This window comes from Tupaia chinensis, unplaced genomic scaffold (genome assembly GCF_000334495.1).
Source record: "Tupaia chinensis unplaced genomic scaffold, TupChi_1.0 Scaffold000281_1, whole genome shotgun sequence".
NCBI classification, from domain to species: Eukaryota; Metazoa; Chordata; class Mammalia; order Scandentia; family Tupaiidae; genus Tupaia; species Tupaia belangeri.
Window position 1 is genome coordinate 2,550,774 of NW_006159764.1, and position 19,663 is coordinate 2,570,436.

Sequence of the window (19,663 nt, forward strand, 5' to 3'; positions counted from 1 at the left end):
TATATATATATATATATATATGAATAATTTAAACCCTCAAGTATGTTTGAACTGTTTTTAGCAAATACTAGATAGCTAAACTTTTATTAATAAAGTTTCCCAAAATGCTTGTGTATTTGTGTTAATTTTACTGAGGCTGTTGTTTTATTATAAAAATAGTAGGTGAATATGATAAATCAGAGAGACCTGATAGTTATTTGATGGAAATGATCTCTTTGAGGTTCTAAGCTGACTCTCATCTGATTTTCTGGCATCACTTCTAATGAATAATTTTCCCCCATCAACATCTTACCTTTGTAGCAGTCTATGTATAAACATGTATGTGTATGTGCTATGAGTGCATCCGATAGATATTTTCTCTCACATTTTTATAAGTGAGATCATCTATAAAATAATTTATAGCTACTATTTTAATTTACCTTAGTGCAAGTGTCAGTCTATCTCATTCTCTCAGTGGCTACATAGTATTTTGTGGTATAGATATAATGGCATTTATTTTTTAGAGTTTTATTATTTTAGAGTTTTGTGACTAGTGTTTACATGAGCATGTTTCTCCATGGATACTTGCTTATATATGCAAGGGTATCTTGGGATAAATTCCTATCTTTATTGTTTAGGTCAAAGTGTATGTGTATTTTACACTGTAGTAGGTATTGAGCTATTGTTTTCTACATAACCTTCAGAAGTTTATAACCTTCTCCTACACAGATTAAGAGTGCATATTTCATGTGCTTTTGCTGTTACTAAGTATTACCAAACTCTTTGTACATTAAATTTACTTTTGTCTGGTTCTGAACATGATGACCACTGAATACGTATGAAGTACCTTTAGAATCATTACAGAAAATTCAAATTTGTTTATTGTAGTCTCAAAAGTATTCATCTTTAGAGTCCAATTCTTGGAAAAGCATGCATGACACATAAACATATCTTCTCTAATAACCAAAGGCTTGGTTTAATCAAGGCCGCTCTTGTTTGTCATCCTAGATGACAGAATTTATTGGGTCTTGCTGCATTATTCTTTTTTAAAAATAATTATTTATTTATTTATTATTATTATTTTTAATTTGCTATAGGCCATATGAGAGAGAGAAAGAGAGAGAGGGAGAGAGAGTGTGGAAAAGGGAGTAAGCAAACTTCCAGGCTGGGACTCAAACCAGTCAGCCATGTGGGACTCCGGTGCCTACCACCATGCCACCTGCTGGCCCAACTTACTTTATTCTTAATAATTCAGTGTCCAGTTACTTTACTTTCACTTCTTTGGATTTGGTTTGGACATCTCAATGGACTGTGGTATTCATCTGGGAATCTGAGATCTTGGAATTAGCTCCTAAAAGTGAGTTTTCTTTAGCTGTGGAATCTTTTCTAGACATTTCTCAAACTTGCAAAAACTTGAGAAGGTTTTCAGAATACTTACATTACTTTCTGAGGGTCATGCCGAAAGTGATCATCATAACCAGAAGTCCAGTGTTGTAACCTCGGCTTTATAATTTATTATCTGTGTAATGTAGGCAAGTTGTTCATTGATCTTTTAATTGGACTCCCTATCCTGCTGATTTCAGAAAAAACTTGTGAGGTTTAAGTAAAAGTGTTTTGAAAACTATAGGACTGAACTGCATTCTTGGCAGTCTCTGTCCCCTTTTACGTGGAACTCACTTGAGATCTTAACAAGGAATTCATTTACTTAGCAGATCTGATGAATGTCTTTGGATATTGTTTTGCTTCCTGTTTCTCTTTGCAGTTGTGGATAATTAGCATTTAAAGCTGCATGACAACCTATAAAGTTTTCGATATATCAGTAAAGCTGTCTTTAGTTATTGTAAATGTCTATAAGTGGAATTCTTCATTTGTGTTTGGACATGTCACTTTTATTATTTTCTCCACAAAATTCATAAATATGTGACTTTTAAAATTACTGAGGCTATCAGGGCATTATTGATACTTCATTTTCATTTTGTGCTGGTGTGTTACATGTTAACAACTGAATTCCCATTTCCTAAAACAGAGAAAATATATTTGTTTTCATTAAAAGGAGAAATGTTTTAGTAATTACATTTTGTCCTATTTACATGTATTGAAGGTCAACTGAATATCACTGGAAATCTGGAAAAGTGGGCAAATTGGGTAATCGATCACACATGATGTCACAAAATAGAGGAAATGTTATTAAGGTAAGAAGGTACAATTTTATTATCAGGCAATTTGCCAAGCAAGATACTAGAAATTATTTTTTTCAAGTCTTGTGTTTTCTTTCATACTTAGGAATTGACTCCCTTGTTTTAACAAATTTGCACATTATTACTTCATTCATTTTTTGTATGCTAATATGCATATGTTTGTTATTGAGATATATATTATTTTTTTGGAGAAGTTTTTTTTTTTTTTTCCTATAGGGCGCGTGCACTCGCCAGACAGAGAGAGACAGAGAGACAGAAAGCGAGAAATCACCCCCAAGGGGGGATGGGCATGCCGCAATCCCTTCTCCTCCGTTCTCCTCTTCGGATCTTGGACACACACACATATGCGGCCGGCGTGTTTTAAGCCACCTGGTCCGGGACTCGAACCTCTGTCGGCTATGTGGGAGTCTAGCAACATAGCCATTATGCTAACTGCTGGTCCCAAGATATATTTTTGTATTTCACCTATAAGTTGATTTTTAAAAATTTACCTTGAGGTGAATTTTTTCATTCTAAATTTTTCATTTTCAAACTGAACTTTTCCATTCCGTTTAGTTCTGGTATATATGAAATAGAATAGAAAATAGTTCTGTATTAAGGTGAAGCCTCATGTCGTTTGGTATCTATCACAGAATCATAGACTTCATTCTAATGTATAAATAAAACGTATTTAATGTTTTTATATTCTACTCAAATAATAATGATTCATTTACTGTTTACTCCATATGCGAAAGTAAAATGTTTTTCAGACCAGACTGAATTGCTTTATCTTTACTGTGTGTTGTAAAGTAAAAGGTTCTGTTCACTTTAAAATTAAAACCAGAGTCTTATTGTGAAGAAATCTGTTTTGCTTTATTATTTAGTACAAGATCCCTGACTCTGTAAGTTTTAACTTACATAGATTTTTATTTATTTTATATATCAGTTATTAAACTTCCCTTGGACCAGGGGGCATCTACAAACATCTCACTCAGTGCTCCTGAACTTTTTTGGCTTGAAGCGGCATTTTATTTTACAGTATTATTCCCTTAGTAAGTTTTCTTTAATTTTCAGTTAAAAGTTTTATAATCCAGGGTCAGCAGATTGCATAGTGGTTATATTGCTGGTCTTCTACATGGTTGACTGTGGTTTGGATCCTAGACCCGGTGGCTTGAAACCCATACTGGGCGAGTGTGCATGTATGCCCAAGGTCCCGGGAGGAGAAGGGAGAAGAAGGGATTGTGGCAAGGTCATTCCCCCTGCGGGATGTGATTTCTTACTCTTTCTTTCACTGTCTTTGTCTCTCTTTCTCTCTGGTGAGCACATGAGTCCTAAGGCACAAACCTCTCCCACAATAAATAAATAGTTGTATTAACCCTCCGTATTTTATTATCTTTCTGGGATAGTGTTCAATGTTTCAGATGTTACTGTAAATCTATGTTAAAGTGCTTTTTGTGGTTAGTGATGTATTATTTGATAGCATTTATTAAATGCTTTCTTGCCTTACATAAGTTCTCAATAAGATCTTCATCTAATATGAAGCCAAGGTGCATAAAAATATTATAGTGAAGTTCAGAATATAATTTTTGCTATAATCATTTAATGTATGAGCTATCTGGGAAATAATGACATGGCTCTACAGATATTTCAGAATCTATGCGCTATATTCGTAAGGAGAAGTGATGAATAAATCACGATCCGAGTTCCCACAAACCTCCTAATTAGGTAAGAGGGGAGAGCATAGGCACTTGTTTTGCTATAGACACTGGATCTGGAAAGCAAGACCAGGCAGGAGGGCAGAAGGTCTTGGACACCAGGCTCAGGAACCTTGGTATTTACTACCTGGTGAATAGAATTTCCTGACTGTTTTCGAGCTAGGAAGACAGCAAGGTTAAGATAATGATTTATGATTGCTGAACTTGTTCAAATAGCCAGTATGTTTTGTTTAGTTAAATTATTTTGGCCTAAAACAGTCGCAGTACTTCCACACCTGGATTCCTAGGGATGGGTGAAATGAATATGTTAGGCTAGCTTTCTGAGCTGGTTGCTAGGTTACAACCAATTACAGCAGGTGGGCTTCCGTCAATCACAGGCATCCAGCCTTTTAAACAGTGTTAATGCAGACAAACTTCAGATGTAACCAGTGATTTCTCTCCCTCACTCCCTTGCTTAGGTTTTTGCACATTCTCTTTCACTGTGCAAGTCACTTTCCTCTTCCGCTGACTTAAATGCAGAACTGACTGGCAGGCTGACCGGAGTTGTCTGGAAGTCCAGGAACAACTGCCTAATTTAACTCCTGTTAACTTTCAGTCAATAAAACGCTATTAAATTAGTTTACTTTTATTTTAACAGTTTGGAGTTAATAGTATATAGAACAATTGATTGCCAAGGTGTACTAATTATGCAACAAATCAGAAAAAATATATTTTGGGCATGCACTTCTTACACCTGGACTTCTATTTACTTATAAATAGAATTTATTCACATATCTACTAATTATAAAAATATATAATATCTTTTATAAAATAAAATACTGATATTAGTCCAGGGTGAAATAAACATAAATAAATGGTGATGTTTCTTTATTATGCACCAATCTTTTTTTGGCCACTTTGGAAGTCATTGATGTAGAATCAGCAAGGCCATTTCAGGACTATTTAAAGAGTCGAGAGGCCACTTGAAAGTCTGAATTACAATGGGAGCAGAAGGAATACAGAGGACATTATGGAACAGCAACACCACTAGAATCGGTGACAAAGAAGAGTCAGACGTATAACTGATGTTACAGGCTGAACTGAGTAGGAGGTAGCGTGCAGGCGGGGCTAGAAAAGTCTGGTATCAGTTTAGGGTTTTGAATGAATTCTCATGTGATAGTTAAAGCTGAAGGAGTAAATAGGCTCCCTAAGAATTTTTTATTTTTTTAAAGAAAGATGTTAAAAATAAAGCTTAAGGAAGGACAGTGTGTGGAATATGGTGGAACAGAAAGCTTTGATATTTACCTCATGTATTTTGTACCAGTGAAAAGCTTAGCTGTGGTTCCTTTTTTTTTTTTTTTCCATCAAGTGCTTATATGGTTTCTAGAGGTGGTTGTTACTATTCTAGTTTCATAGATGAAGTTACATAACATGAAAAAGTGAAATAACTGTCAAGGTTAAGCATTAGGGCTAAGATTTGAAAGGCAGGCTCTCAGGTTTGTTCTAAGACAATTTGCCAGTTCTCCAGTGAAGATAGTTTGAGAAGAAAAGAAAAACAGTAGTAGAATCAAAATAGTATGTTTTTATGAGTAGGAAAATAAAGGAGGACCTTTTTAGAAACTACGAAGTTAAGATTGTCCAACATACTTTATAGTTTAAAAACTTGATTATCAATTCAGATCAATGTTTCTCAAGGGGGTGATTCCACTTCCCAGCAGGCATTTGCTAATGTCTTTGCAGTTTTGACCATTAACACAGTTATTTTTTTCCCCCTCCTATAGGTAAGTAGAGAGTATAGGCCTTGGATGGTGTGAAATATCCTATATATGCACTGGAGAGCCCCAATGTAAAAGACTTGGCCTCAAATGTCAGTGGTGCTGAGGCTGAGAAACCCTGTATTAGACTATACAGATGAAAAGTCTGACTTATTTCATTAGTTTTGTAATGTTTAGCAAGTCACTTAACCTTTCTAAGCCTCTATTACCACATTTGTAAATATGCATAATAATAACTGCTATTTTGCAGAATTTTGAGCAATGTCTAAGATCATATTTTTGAAACCTCTTCATAGTATTATCTCAAAAATCATATTAATGAAGCCAGCAGATGGTGTAATAGTTACATTGCTGGACTCCCACATGCTTGGCCGCAATTTGAGTCCTGGTCCTGGTGGCTTGAAAATCATGCAGTGTGTGTGTGTGTGTGTGTGTGTGGTGTGTGTGTGTGTGTGTGTCCGAGATCCCAGGAGGAGAATGGAGGAAAAGGGAATGCAGCATGATCATCCCCTCTAGGGGTGATTTCTCAATTTCCTTCTCACTGTCTCTTTCCAGCAAGCACACACCTCTGAAAAAAACCCCACACATTAAAATGTCTATTTTTGGAGAAAGAAATTTTTTAAAATGCTGAATTTGATGACTAATCATTATTAGATGTGAAAGTAGATTTCAGGTGGTTGAAAAGGAAAGTGAGGGAGGGAATGAATAAAGACCACTACCGCAGTGAACTTGAGAGGGAGAAGGTGACCTTTCAAGGGTTTTGAAGACCAAGGTTTTTAGAATAGGGGCAATGAGGTGAGCTAGGTTCTAGTCTGAGGGATGTAAATATTAGTAGAGGAAAGACTGAAGGTGCAGATAAAAGAGGTGCCACTTGTTGGAGGTTTGGCCTTTGAACTTGGGGTTCACTAGAAAGGTCTTCACCAAGGAAACGAGGACACATTTTCTCTGAGACAAGAAAGATGGCATTAAAAACACATGGCAGAAAGGTCATTTTAGAGGTTGTGTTTGACTGAGGGGGGACACCGGGGGAAGTTATAATGGGAAGACCAAACATTCTTAGGAAAGTGGAAGGCAGTATTATCTGCTCAGTAGAAAGGAAAATGGGATGAACGTGAGTTTGTGGGGATGGAGAAGGTGTGGAGTAGCTACTGTGAGAATCACGGTTGGTGGTCAGCAGTAAATGAATACATGGATCGCTGAAGGGTCATAGGGCCCACTGGGACTGTTCAGCATGACTCGTGGAAGAGAGGCCTTCGGCATTATTTCATCACAATGGTAGGTAGATTTTTAGATTAATGGGATAAGGTGATTGAGGTTAGCAATGAGAAACTCTTGAGTTTGGGATTTTGAAGGTGTGACCATTCAGAGTGTGGCTCAGATACAAGGTTTGGTCATAATGGTGGGCTGGCTGAAGGGGCAGCTAGGTGTTCACAGTAGCTGGCAATCGGAGGGTCTTCAGCACCAGGATGTCAGGTAAACATGAACACTGAAGTCTCAAAGATTATCAGCCAGAAATGTGATGGGGAGAAATACTGAGCAGATTGCTGAAGTTCAGGTGGAAAAGGAATCTAAATATTGGTAAAGGCAATAAGCAGATGGAAGGGATTTTCAAGAGGTGACTTTGTTGAGCGATGATAATGGAACTCTTTAGGGAAGGAGCACTAAGAACAAGTAGGAAGACAATGTTTTGTTTTGTTTTTTACCTCTCCGGGTGAGTGAGAACGGAAAGGAACTAGCTCCTTTGGAGAGCGCTTTGGAGAAGGTTGTTTTAAGGAACGGTGAGCTCCAGTTACTGAAATTTTGGGTGAGACATTTTTAGAAGTTGAAAGCATAAGATAGTTAATTCACTATTTAATAGGGGCTTCATGAAACATCAAGGGAACCTGGATGGCAGGATAATCAGTAGAGAACGGTGAAGGTTCCTTAGCCAGTTGATTTGGCAATGAGATTATCTGAAAAGGCGGCTAGTGGGACAAGTGTGGGGCTCTGTGAGGCAGATTTTGGCATTAATGAGAGTTGGGAGGCATTTGTGATTGTCATGGATGCTATGACAACAGTGTAGTCTGACCCTAAGACTGAGGTCGTATGTCTGTGCGGTACATCCAGTAAGCTGCCCTGGCCTCTGATAGCATCCCTTCAGCACCTACAGTGGAGGCATGAGTGGATAACTAAGACATATGCTTCAGTATTTTAAATTCCTGATGATTTGGACATGCATACATATACATATACACATATCCACACACATGTGGATGAACGTGGATGTGTTTGTGTGTGTGTGTATGCACATATATGTGCTTGCAGTTGTCTTTGTCCAATCCTGCTGTACCCAACACTTTCCCAAGGAGACAAAAATTAGAATTATGAGGTAATTCTATTTGCTTAAAAATAAAAGCTAGCAGTTTGTTTATTGAAATATTGTTATGCAATTTGACCCATTTGAAGTAAATGTGGCTATTTTATAGAGCAGAAAAATATTATTCATAATAATAAAAACACATCATAAAATTTTCCTAATAATGGGTTCTTTTTGCTCAGAATATTTATTCATTTTGTCCAGGTAGCCTGTAACCACTTTTATCATATTGCAATTCAGATGTATCATTAAGATAATCATACTGGATAATTTGGTTATGAAAAATGAGATTAAATTATCTGTAACTTGGATAACATTACCAGTTTAAAAATAAAAGTGTGATTCATAAAAAAAAAAAATTCATCATTTAAATTCTATTTTCTTTTCTCTTGTGTTTGGGACATAGCATCTGAACAGCTACTTCAAAGAATGTGAACAATAAATGCCCCTTTGAAGCAAAACCACTAGATTCACTGAGAATAATTAGGCCTAAATTACCAAAGATGACTGCAGTTGGAACAGCCATAGATATAGCAGCAGCCATTGTCCTCATATTCTCATGTACAAATTGGGCAATTGAGCATGCAAACTGCAAATTGAAACTAGGCATGAATTGACAGCCTCTGTGTAAATGCATACCATCCTCCACACTCATTTGTGGACTTTCAGTGTGAGTTTTTAATAAGGTCAAGGCTGGTATGTTTAATTGGCAAGTTTGTTTTACTTTCTAAACTGTGAAGACCCATGGATTTTAAGTGGTAATTTATATGAAATACCTACTAGTGACACTTACCTACTCAATACGGTGGGCTATATTGCAGAAAAGTCAGGGATCACAAATAATGTATTTCAAAGTTAAGTCTATGGAACTTAACCATGTGGCCCTTTAAATGAGAAAAATAAGGTAATCATATTGGCTTCTATGGTTATGTAAGAGATTAACTAGTGCAGTCAGACTTCAGGTTAAATTCAGTTGCATAAATATTAGACATTTGCTTTTCAAAAAGCAGAAATAAGATTTACTGAACCTTTAATATATTTGGATACTAGCATACAATGATGCATAATAGTTTTTGTTTAAATATAACCTACTGTATTTTTAACTGGTTAATATTTTTTCTAGAGTTTGTCTTATTTATGAATTTTCTCTTTAATTAGTTGAAAGTCTCTATCTGCTTTAATGATGATATCCTATTAATTTTACATTGTTTTTTTTTCAAATTAAGGTTTTTTTCAAGACGCACCCAAATGGTACAGCTTTTATAATTTCTTTTTAAGTAACTTAAACTCATTTTTATTTATTTATTTATTTATTTTTTAGATTATGCTTAGGGTGTGTACTCACCAGAGACAGAGAGAAAGTGAGAAATCACTTCCTGTGGGTATGGCTATTTCACAATCTCTTCTCTTTCAGTCTCAGTCTCCTCTTGGGATTTGGGCACACACCCACATGCGCCTGTCATAATTTTCAAGCCGCTGGGTCCTGGATGTTAACTATACAGCTGGCCGTGTGGGATTCAGCACCTTAACCTTCACATCACCTGCTGGTCCCACTAAAATTTTCTTTGAATAAGAGAATGCTTACCTAACAAATAATCTATTTCATTAATACAGCTTTCTGCTGGAAAAGTGAAATTAAAATTACTGAAAGACCATATTAAAGGTAAGCAGTTTATCACTATGTTTCTAGGTGCTAATGATATGAATCCTCTTTTTTTTAATGCTTAAATTACATATAAAATTAAAGTGCTAGAATTGTTCTTGTAGTACAAACATTCTAAACCCCAAAGTGATGACACTTTTATTTTCAAAATAAATTTTATTTATTTTTTTGAGGAGGCTTTATGTTAAAAAATGTCAGCTTAAATTATGATTATAATAATAGCAGTTTTCAAAAGTGAATACTTTTATAGCACTATTCCTTAAACTTTATTGATATAATTTTTTAACCAGGAAGAGAATTTAGCAGTGTAAAGTCATAAACTAAGATTGTTCTCTAAGAAATTAAAAGAATATTGAATATATGTATAACTTCGTGCTCACCGAAGCTGCCAGGCACTACTGCATGCTCCAGTGTACTGGAAAGATTAGGCCTTGCTACAAACAAGTCTTGTTGGGCAACTCTTATTTAAGTGCTGTTTAAGAATTTAGAAATGTGAATACTTCATTATCTTATCAATTAAAAAAAACTAAACATATAAGTGGTTGATCTGATATTGTTTTCTTCCAGCGCCAGTGAAACAACCAATTAATCATAAAATGGCAAGTTCTTCTGAGAGTGAAAGACCTAAGATAAAAGGGAAGGTTTGTGGACAGTGTGAGAACAAAGCTGCTCTGCTGGTACGTACGTAATCACGAGCAGTTGCTACAGAACTCTCCATGGCCTCATAAACCTCTCTCCCTGTAACCTGCTTTGGTAGCCACATGCTTTTCCTTCTTTCCTTTGGCTGTGGTGAAGTGTGTACGCTGCTGGGTGAGACCAGCACCTAACCTTACTCATTGAATCTTACCCTCTCATTCCTACTAAGGCTGTCACCTTAACTTGTGTCCTCTCTCCCAGGATCACACCTGTCAGCACAGACATGCTGCTTTGTCTCCCATCTAAAAACAAGGCCAGAACCAAAACTGCAGCAAAAGTAACTGGTGAACGCCAAATTTCCTTCTGCCCTCCATGAGAGTAAAATTCTTCTGAGAAGTTCTGCACACTTGTCATCATAGTCTCTCCTCATATCCTCTCTTTTTTTATTTTGTTATTATTATTTATACATTCAATTGCTATACAATAATCTAGATTGTGAGAGATTTTACCCAGCATGATACACATCTCAGGCCAGTTGGGAATACTATACACATCCTCATCAACAGATAATAAACTATTTCTGTGTCCCACAAATATCTTAGCTTTCCATTTTTTCCCCTAATTTCCTTTCCATCACTATTCCACTCCTACACTCTCTTTCCACTTTGTCTTAGTGTCCATGACAGTTTTTAATGCTTTTTTGTCCTCCAGTCTTTCAGTCTCTACCATAGAGTGCAGGCAGGTGGTATATGTTAAGTGGATACATACAATGACTCTCTTTCTTAGCCTAACTTGCTTCACTCAGTAACAAATATTTCATATTTCTTCACTTTCTATCAAATTCCAGGGCCTTATTTTTTTTTATGGCTGAGTAATATTCCATGGAGTATATGTGCCATACTTTTTCAATCCATTCATCTGTTTGTGGACATTTAGGTTGGTTCCATGTCTTAGCAATTGTGAATTCTCTAATTATTTTTAAGGAGGTCTAATTTACTTATTGTGAAATGGACAGATTTTAAATGGCTTTTGACAAATGCGTACATCAGATGAAGACACAGAACTTTGCCTTCACCATAGATAGTCCTTTTGCGGCCCTTCAATCAGTCCCTAGCACAAAGGCATCTACTGCTTTTGCTTTATCTCCAGAGACTTATTTGTGTCTGTTCTTGAACTTAATATAAGTGCAACGATAGTTACATTTTTAACTTCTCTTGCTACACATGACAATTAATCCCTGTTAAGTGTACCAGTATTTTGTTTATATTTGTTGACAATCATTTATTTAACGGTATTTCATAACATACTATGAATAGAGATTGCATGCTATATAGCTGATAAAGAGCTAACGACAGTAGTAATTGAAAACCATAGATCTTGGTGTAATATTGTGTTATATTATTCTCATTCGATATGACAGTGGGCAGTAATTTAGGGAATCTTAGCATATCATAACTATCCAGAAATGTGTAAAAAATATAAGTGAATGCTAGTGTTTCTTGAGTTAGAAGTGTGAGAGCTAGAAAAGGGACTCACTCGTTGAATTGTTGAAGTTCACTGTTAATGATTTGATAAAGGATTTATGTAGGAGATATAAGTTGAGATTATTGTGATTCCTCCTCTATTTAGTACTTTCTAATTTGCCAGAAGGTGCATGCATGCACTCACCAGAGAGAAATGGGGTGGGGGGATGGCAAGAAAGTACCCCCATCCCCCATGGGGCATAACTATGCTGTAATCCCTTCTCTTCCACCTCTCCCTCCTATCAGGAGTTTGGGCACTCATACAAACAAACCTAATTTTAAACTGCCGGGTTCAGGACATGAATCACATATTCAGCCATGTGGGATCCGGCTGCCTTAACCACCAGGCCGTGGGCTAGCCCCAAGTGTTTGGTACTTTTGAACAGTGTAGCCTAAGTAGATAGGGCTTGTCCTGGAAATAAAAGATCTATATTTCTAAGGAGAAATAAAGGTAAGAAAAATATTTCAGACAAGGTACATGGCACGTGCTTTGGCTAGAAAGCAAACGGTGACAATGTGTGTGGTGATTAAAGAGCTGCTTTGCCTGGAAACTGTTGTTTATGGAAGCCAGGGTTTGGGCCCTGACGATTCCTGAAAAATTGTGCTAACATTTTAAGAAAAGATGGTCTTTGATTTGAAATGAAAATAGTATCCCATGGTAGTCGTCAAAACACAATAGTTAATTTAAAAATTCAAGTTAGCCAGATATAATGTGGTTGACCAGGGATTATTGTGTTGTTTACTTTTATCATTGTGTATGTTTATAGTCACTGGGTAATTAGATCAAATCTACCCACCCACCTATTGCTCTAACTCTTTTATATGCATTTCATTGGACTTCACCAGGAAAATTGTGTATGGGAGATAGGGAATCAGAGTTTGCCTTCTGGAGGTTTAAATCTCAAATTTCGCTGTTATTAGCTATGTGACTCTTAGCAAGTGATTCATTCAATCTTTCTATATTTCTATTTATTCATTTGTAAAATGGCACAATATAGATACTTGTATTAAAGTTATTGAGGATAAGGTGGAAGTGAAGTGTGTCCAGTACACAGAGAAGACACGTAAGTTGTGTGTTTTTATTGTTGACATGTTTTCTTATGACCCAGTGCATTCATACATGCTGATGACAAAGACAAAACTCAAAACTCAATTTTCTTACATTTAAGGGAAATCCCAGTAGCCTTAGGCTGTTTCTATATGGCTCAAGTGAAGTAGCTAGTTTAAAAACCATACATTAATTTGGCCAATGCGGATAGATTAATCAAAGTCAAATGGATTCTGAAGGCGTAGCACAACTGAACTGGCATTCATCAAATTAACAAGATATTTGTTAAAACTGCACTTGAGTATTCCATCATTGAAGAAACATCTGTGGTTGGCTTGGAGTTCTTATCTACGTTTTTAACATGTTTCTGCCAGTTATACAAACTGACTAAAAAGATTTTCCAGTTGGCGGTCGTTTTAACCCAATTTAAATCCAAATATGCTTGTATAACGAAATATATAAGCTTACTCTGCAACTCCAGCTTTGATCTTCCAGTCCCCAAATATCCATTTGGTTACTTTCATTAAAAGTCTGTTGTTAACAAATACTTGGCATAGAATTATGTACTGAGACCGATTTTCAGTTCTCCATTTTACATGATAAAAATGGTGCCAAATATTTGTGAGAAATTCATTAAAATAGGATCAGATATGTGAAATAAAAATTATGTATAATACTTTTTGGAATCTATAATATAATAAAGCTACATTTTTGTGAAATTATAGTTTTTAAGTAAATTTTACACTTAACAATGAAGGATTTGGGATAATGTTTTTTATCATATATTCTTTAAGATACCATGGCTCTTTCTATTTACTTTTTTTTTTTTTGAGAGGTTTTCACTATAGGGCGCGTGTGCTCTCCAGACAGAGAGAGACGTAGAGACAGAAAGAGAGAAATCACCCCCCAGGGGGGATGGTCACGCCGCAATCCCTTCTCCTCCATTCTCCTCTCTGGATCTTGGGCACGCACGCACACGCACCCGGCATGAATTTTAAGCCACCGGGTCCGGGACGCGAACCGTGGTCGACTACTTGGGAGTCCAGTGACATAGCCATTACGCTAACTGCTGATTCCTCCATGGCTCTTTCTACAAAAGTCGAAAGAATAGGACTAGTTCCTACGTTAAGAATAGTATCTGTTTTCCCTTTTCTTAAATTAAAAAAACTCATTCTATATAGCTAATCACTTTTGAAGAAGGACATTTAGATTTTGCTAAATAGCACAGCATGCTTCATTTGAAATATTACTTTTATATTTTTGGTAAGTATTTTATCAAGATTTTAAAAATAAATAATTAGCAGTTAATCATCTGTGGTTAATTGAACGATTGGTATTGTATGTCTAGTTAAGAGCTTGAGCTTGAGCCAGACAGTGAGGTTGAAATCTCGGCTGCACCAGCTGACTTGTGTGCCTATGGACAAATTCCCCACCGTTAGATCTTTTGTTACCTCATCCTCATAACGATCACTCAAACCTAATACAGTTGTTGTGATGATTAAGTGAGAGAAAAAAGCATTTAAGAGCCTTAGGGCAGCAATAATTGCTCACTAAATGTTGTGGATATTGTGATTTTATTCTAGCCTCCCTTTTTAATTTCATTTTAGTTATATAAAAATGCTGACTCTTGGGAACCAGCAGTTAGCGTAATGGCTATGTCGCTGGACTCCCACGTAGTCGACCACGGTTCGTGTCCCAGACCCGGTGGCTTAAAACTCACGCCGGGCGCGTGTGCGTGCGTGCCCAAGATCCCGAGAGGAGAATGGAGGAGAAGGGATTGCGGCGTGACCATCCCCCCGGGGGGTGATTTCTCGCTTTCTGTCTCTCTGTCTCTCTCTGTCTGTCTGGCGAGGGCCCGCGCCCTACAGTGAAAAATCTCTCCAAAAAAAAAAAAATGCTGACTCTTTCAACTTTTGTTTTTCATCTTTATAATCATTTTATATTTAATAAATCTGATGACATGATGGTAGATAACCATGTCATTCATGGGGATTTTCATAGTTAACAATGAATGAAATTGCGCTGCCCGGCCTGTGGGGTCGCCCTTCTACCTTTGCTTTTGGGTAACAGTACTCACTTCCTCTTGGGGGAAGGAACGAAGCTGTCGGTTCATCTCCTGCTACGGGGCTGCTCCTCTATGGACATTTTCCTTAATAAACATGCTTTCACTCTCCCTCAAAAAAAAAAAAAAAAAATAGAACTTGACACCCTCCTATTGGACTATTTAAACCTGAGCTTAGTCTGCTTTTCTATGTCAAGTACACTCGTAACTCGCTCTTCAATGTGTGGTCTGTATAGCAGCAGCGTGAACATCGTCGTGGAGCTTGTTAAAATGCTGCTGAAGCAGCCTCTGCATTGTAGCTAAATCCTCGGTGATTCACACGCCCACGGTGCGGGGAGAAACGTCATTCTTTGCACATTTCAGCCGGGCACTGACTGGTACAGAGCGTAAGATCCCGGGTCGATCTTGCTTCAGCCTGACTTAGCTACTTTTTCACTTATTATTCACTCAATATAAAGAAAGAGCAAGACGCGAAGAGAATGGTAGTGGGCATTCAGAGAAGAAATGAGAAACGATTGGAGGAACTAAGAGGACCTACCGTAGATACTCTAGATACTCTAGCACCATCTCTCAAAGACTTCAGGCTTGGAAATTTGTGTTACTGGCAATTCTTGGCCTGAGCCAAACTGAAGGGAATGAGGAACCTTAGCCATTCGTGTTGCTGTTTATCACTTTGACGGGCGTTGAAACAGGGGTTCCACTGCACGGTTGTAATTTCACTTGCGTAAAAATTCCATTTCCTTTATTTTCAGCCTTTCTTGACACCTTCATAGGCACAGGTATATTGCATTATTCCACTTAACTGACCCATAGATTTGTAAAGTTACATGTTAACATCGTAGAGACTTAGGAAGATAAAAATAAACTTGCCCGTAATTACTTTACAGACATGAGCATTACTGACATTGTGATGAATTTATGTCTAGTTTTTTTTTTTTTTTAAATTATACTCTCTTTCCTTTGGGGACATTTGTAAAAACACTTTGAAAACCCTATGTTGAGACTCTGCAGTGAAGGAGGACATTTCAAGGAAATACGGGGATTGTTGGAGGCAGAGAGTATGCCTATAATTTAAACTACTTACATCCTGTAACTTTATATTAAACTCACTAAATCCTGATAAAGATAACTCATAAAGTGAAGATTTTACCCTTAGATAATGCCATTTAAATTTTACCAAGTTGAGAAGTTGGACTTGGAATTATTGGTTGTCTAATGGTATATCCAGAAATTGTACATAAATACATGGCTATAACACATATACCTAACAGTTATATTAAATTATACTCTCTTTCCTTTGGGGACATTTGTAAAAACACTTTGAAAACCCTATGTTGAGACTCTGCAGTGAAGGAGGACATTTCAAGGAAATACGGGGATTGTTGGAGGCAGAGAGTATGCCTATAATTTAAACTACTTACATCCTGTAACTTTATATTAAACTCACTAAATCCTGATAAAGATAACTCATAAAGTGAAGATTTTACCCTTAGATAATGCCATTTAAATTTTACCAAGTTGAGAAGTTGGACTTGGAATTATTGGTTGTCTAATGGTATATCCAGAAATTGTACATAAATACATGGCTATAACACATATACCTAACAGTTATATTGCAGCTATTAGCATTTATGTTGATGTGAAAGTAATTGTAATTGATGTTTACAAGTTAAGTTTTTCTCAAAGAGTTAAATCTTAGCTGGGACCATGGTTTGAATCTCACAGTTATGATTTATGATGACATCTAAGAATGTAAGTGAAGAACATTTTTATGTAAACATTTTTTAAAAATTATGGTGTTCTAAGATACATGATTTAAAATAATTTATCTTTTAAGATATGCCTTGAATGTGGCGAAGATTATTGTTCTGGCTGCTTTGCTAAAATTCACCAGAAGGGGGCACTGAAGCTCCACAGAACAACTCTTTTGCAGGTATGACTGTGAAATGTTTTATTTTCAGCGTATTTATAAATGGTTTCAACATAAGGACCTTTAAAGCATGTCTAATTATCTAGAATTCAGAATTATTTACAGTAATTTCTAAAATTCTATTCTGTACAGTCTTGACATACATCTTAAAATTATTTTACTGAATACTAATCTAGATTCTGTTTGCTAAACTGTGTAATATAGTTGCAGAAACACTTAGCTTGATTAGAGTTTTTAGATGTGTTCTATCTGTGAACATGACATAGAACATTTAAACAGTGCTTTTATTTATTGTGGACACATACTTTAAGTTTTATTTTTACCTAGTTTACAAGTATTTATAGACACTTTTTTTTTCATGTTAATGTAAAAATTAGCTTTTTGGGGGCAGCTGGTGTGGTGGTGGTTATGGCATCTGGATCTTCCATGGACGAATATGCAGTCGGAGACCTGGACTTGAAACTCACCAGACATGCATGTGTGTGTGCCCCAGATCCTAAGAGTAGAATAGAGAAGACCGGATTGCAGTTTGGCCAGCCCCTCTGGAGGTTGATTTCTCACCCTCTCTCTCTCTCCCTCCCTGTCTCTGTCTGGATAACACATATGCCCTATAGCAACAACCACCACACATTAACTTTTCAATTTGTTCTTGTTCATTATTAGTTAGGTCAGCTCATTTTTCAGGTTTCTATTTACCTTCTACATATCATTATTTTTTATTATTTTATAATCATTGCTTTTTTAAAAAGAGATTTTTGCAATAAGGTGCATGTCTCACTGCAGAGACAGAGAGAAAGAAAGCGAGAAATCACCCCCCGCCCCCAGCGGTGGATGGTCAAACTGCAATTCCTTCTCTTCCGTTCTCCTCTTGGGATTTTGGGCTCACATGCACATGTGCTCAGTGTGAGTTTCAGGCCACTGAGTCTGGGATTCGAACAGCAGTTAGTCACATGGGAGTCCAGTGCCTTAACCACTATGCCACCTGCTGACCCCTAATTATTGCTTTTGAAATGCCTAAGCACAAGAACCAATAGATGGCATACTGGTTACATTGCTAGATTCCCAGGTAGTCAACAGCAGTTTGAGTCCTGGGTCTGGTGGCATAAAACGCATGCTGGGAGCATGTGTGTGTGCGCCGAAGATCTTTGCAGGAGAAGGGATTGTGATGTGGCCATCCCCCCAGGGGGTGATTCTCAGTTTCTGTCTTTCTGTCTCTCTATTTCTCTTTGGTGAGTACATGTACCTTAGAGCAAATATTTCTCTGACAGACAAAAAAAAAAAAAAAAAAAAAAAAAAGAAAGAAAGAAAAGAAAAGGAAGGAAAAGAAAAAAAAATGCCTAAGCACAAATGATGCCAGATAACTTTAAAAACTCTGATATCGGGGCCAGCAGGCAACATAGTGATTAAGGCGCTAGACTCCTACCTGGCCAACCAAGGTTGGAGTCCCAGACCTGGTGGCTTATTTTCTCAATTCCCCCCCACCCATGTGTCTCTCTCTAGTCAAATTAAATAATAATAAATAAATTAATTAATTCTTTTAAAAATTCTGATATTTAAATAATAAAATGGTTAGAGACAAGATGTCACATTAGTTGCATTATTATTATTATTTTTTTAATTTGCTGTATGGCATGTCGATTTGTCTGAGAGAGATGGAGAGAAAGTGAGTAGAGAACCATGCCACAATCCCTTCCCTCTATTCTTTTAGGACTTGGGGCATGCACACACACAGGCACTCAAGTGTTTTTCAAGTCACCCAATCTGGGACTCGAACCACACAGTTGGTTATGTGGGATCCAGCCACTGCAATTGTGTTTCTCCATACTAGCTCTAGTTAACGATGCATTGATTTATCATAGATTTCATTCATCTTACAGCAGTTTACTTGACAAATATTTCTTGAATACCTTCTAGGAGGCAGAGTCTCTGATAAGCAGTGACTATCCGTATTAGTAACATTGACATCCTCCTCTTCAGGACTTGGACTTGGAGATACAAGTGAGAACAAAGATCTTGTCTAATGGGTTAAGAGTTTTTTTTTTTTTTTTTTTTTTTAAAGATGTTTTTGCCTTAGGGCACTTGCCTTCTGCAAAGAGAGGGAGAGAGAAGGAAAGTGAGAAATCACCACCTGGGGTGAATGGCCATACCACAATCTCTTCTCCTCCATTCTCCTCTTGGGATCTTGGGCACGTATGCACTAGCGTCCACTGTGAGTTTCAAGCCATCAGGTCTGGGACTCAAACTGTGGTTGGCCATGTGAGATTCCAGTGATATAACCAACCACTACACCATCTGCTGGCTCTGAATTAAGAGTCTTTTTTTTAAAAAATTTTTGTAGAGGTTTTTGCTATAGGGCGCATCTGCTTGCCAGACAGACAGAGAGACAGAGAGATAGAAAGTGAGAAATCACCCCCCAGGAGGATGGTCACACCACAATCCCTTCTCCTCCATTCTCCTCTCGGGATCTTGGGCACTCATGCACACGTGCCTGGCATGAGTTTAAGCCACCAGGTCTGGGATGCAAACCGCGGTTGACTACAGGGGAGTCCAGTGACATAGCCATTATGCTAAGCATTGGTCCCTGAGTTAAGAGTTTTAATATTATCTTGAAGACAAAGTGAAGGAGATAATCAGATCTGTAATTAGGGAGATCACTGATAGAGTTCATTCTTTTCAAGTTACCTTGTTATTCGTAGCTCATAAGGATGCTTATGACCGAAGTTATTAAAACAGCAAAATATGAAATAGACGTACCTCATATTTACCATAGTCAGTTACTTTTGAGTGGTCACCCAATGTTTATAGCTTGCAGCAGAAATG

The 19,663-nt window shown here is 37.0% G+C and overlaps 1 protein-coding gene across 1 annotated transcript in view; it reads left to right on the forward strand.

Annotated features, from left to right (window-relative positions):
- Positions 1–19,663, forward strand: part of ZBBX (zinc finger B-box domain containing) — a 111,152-nt gene that overhangs the window by 20,723 nt on the left and 70,766 nt on the right. Inside the window, exons 4-7 of the mRNA XM_006150294.2 lie at positions 2,081–2,171; positions 9,596–9,644; positions 10,212–10,321; positions 16,751–16,846. Of these exons, the coding sequence (XP_006150356.1) occupies positions 2,081–2,171; positions 9,596–9,644; positions 10,212–10,321; positions 16,751–16,846 (346 nt within the window). The remainder of the gene's footprint in view (positions 1–2,080; positions 2,172–9,595; positions 9,645–10,211; positions 10,322–16,750; positions 16,847–19,663) is intronic.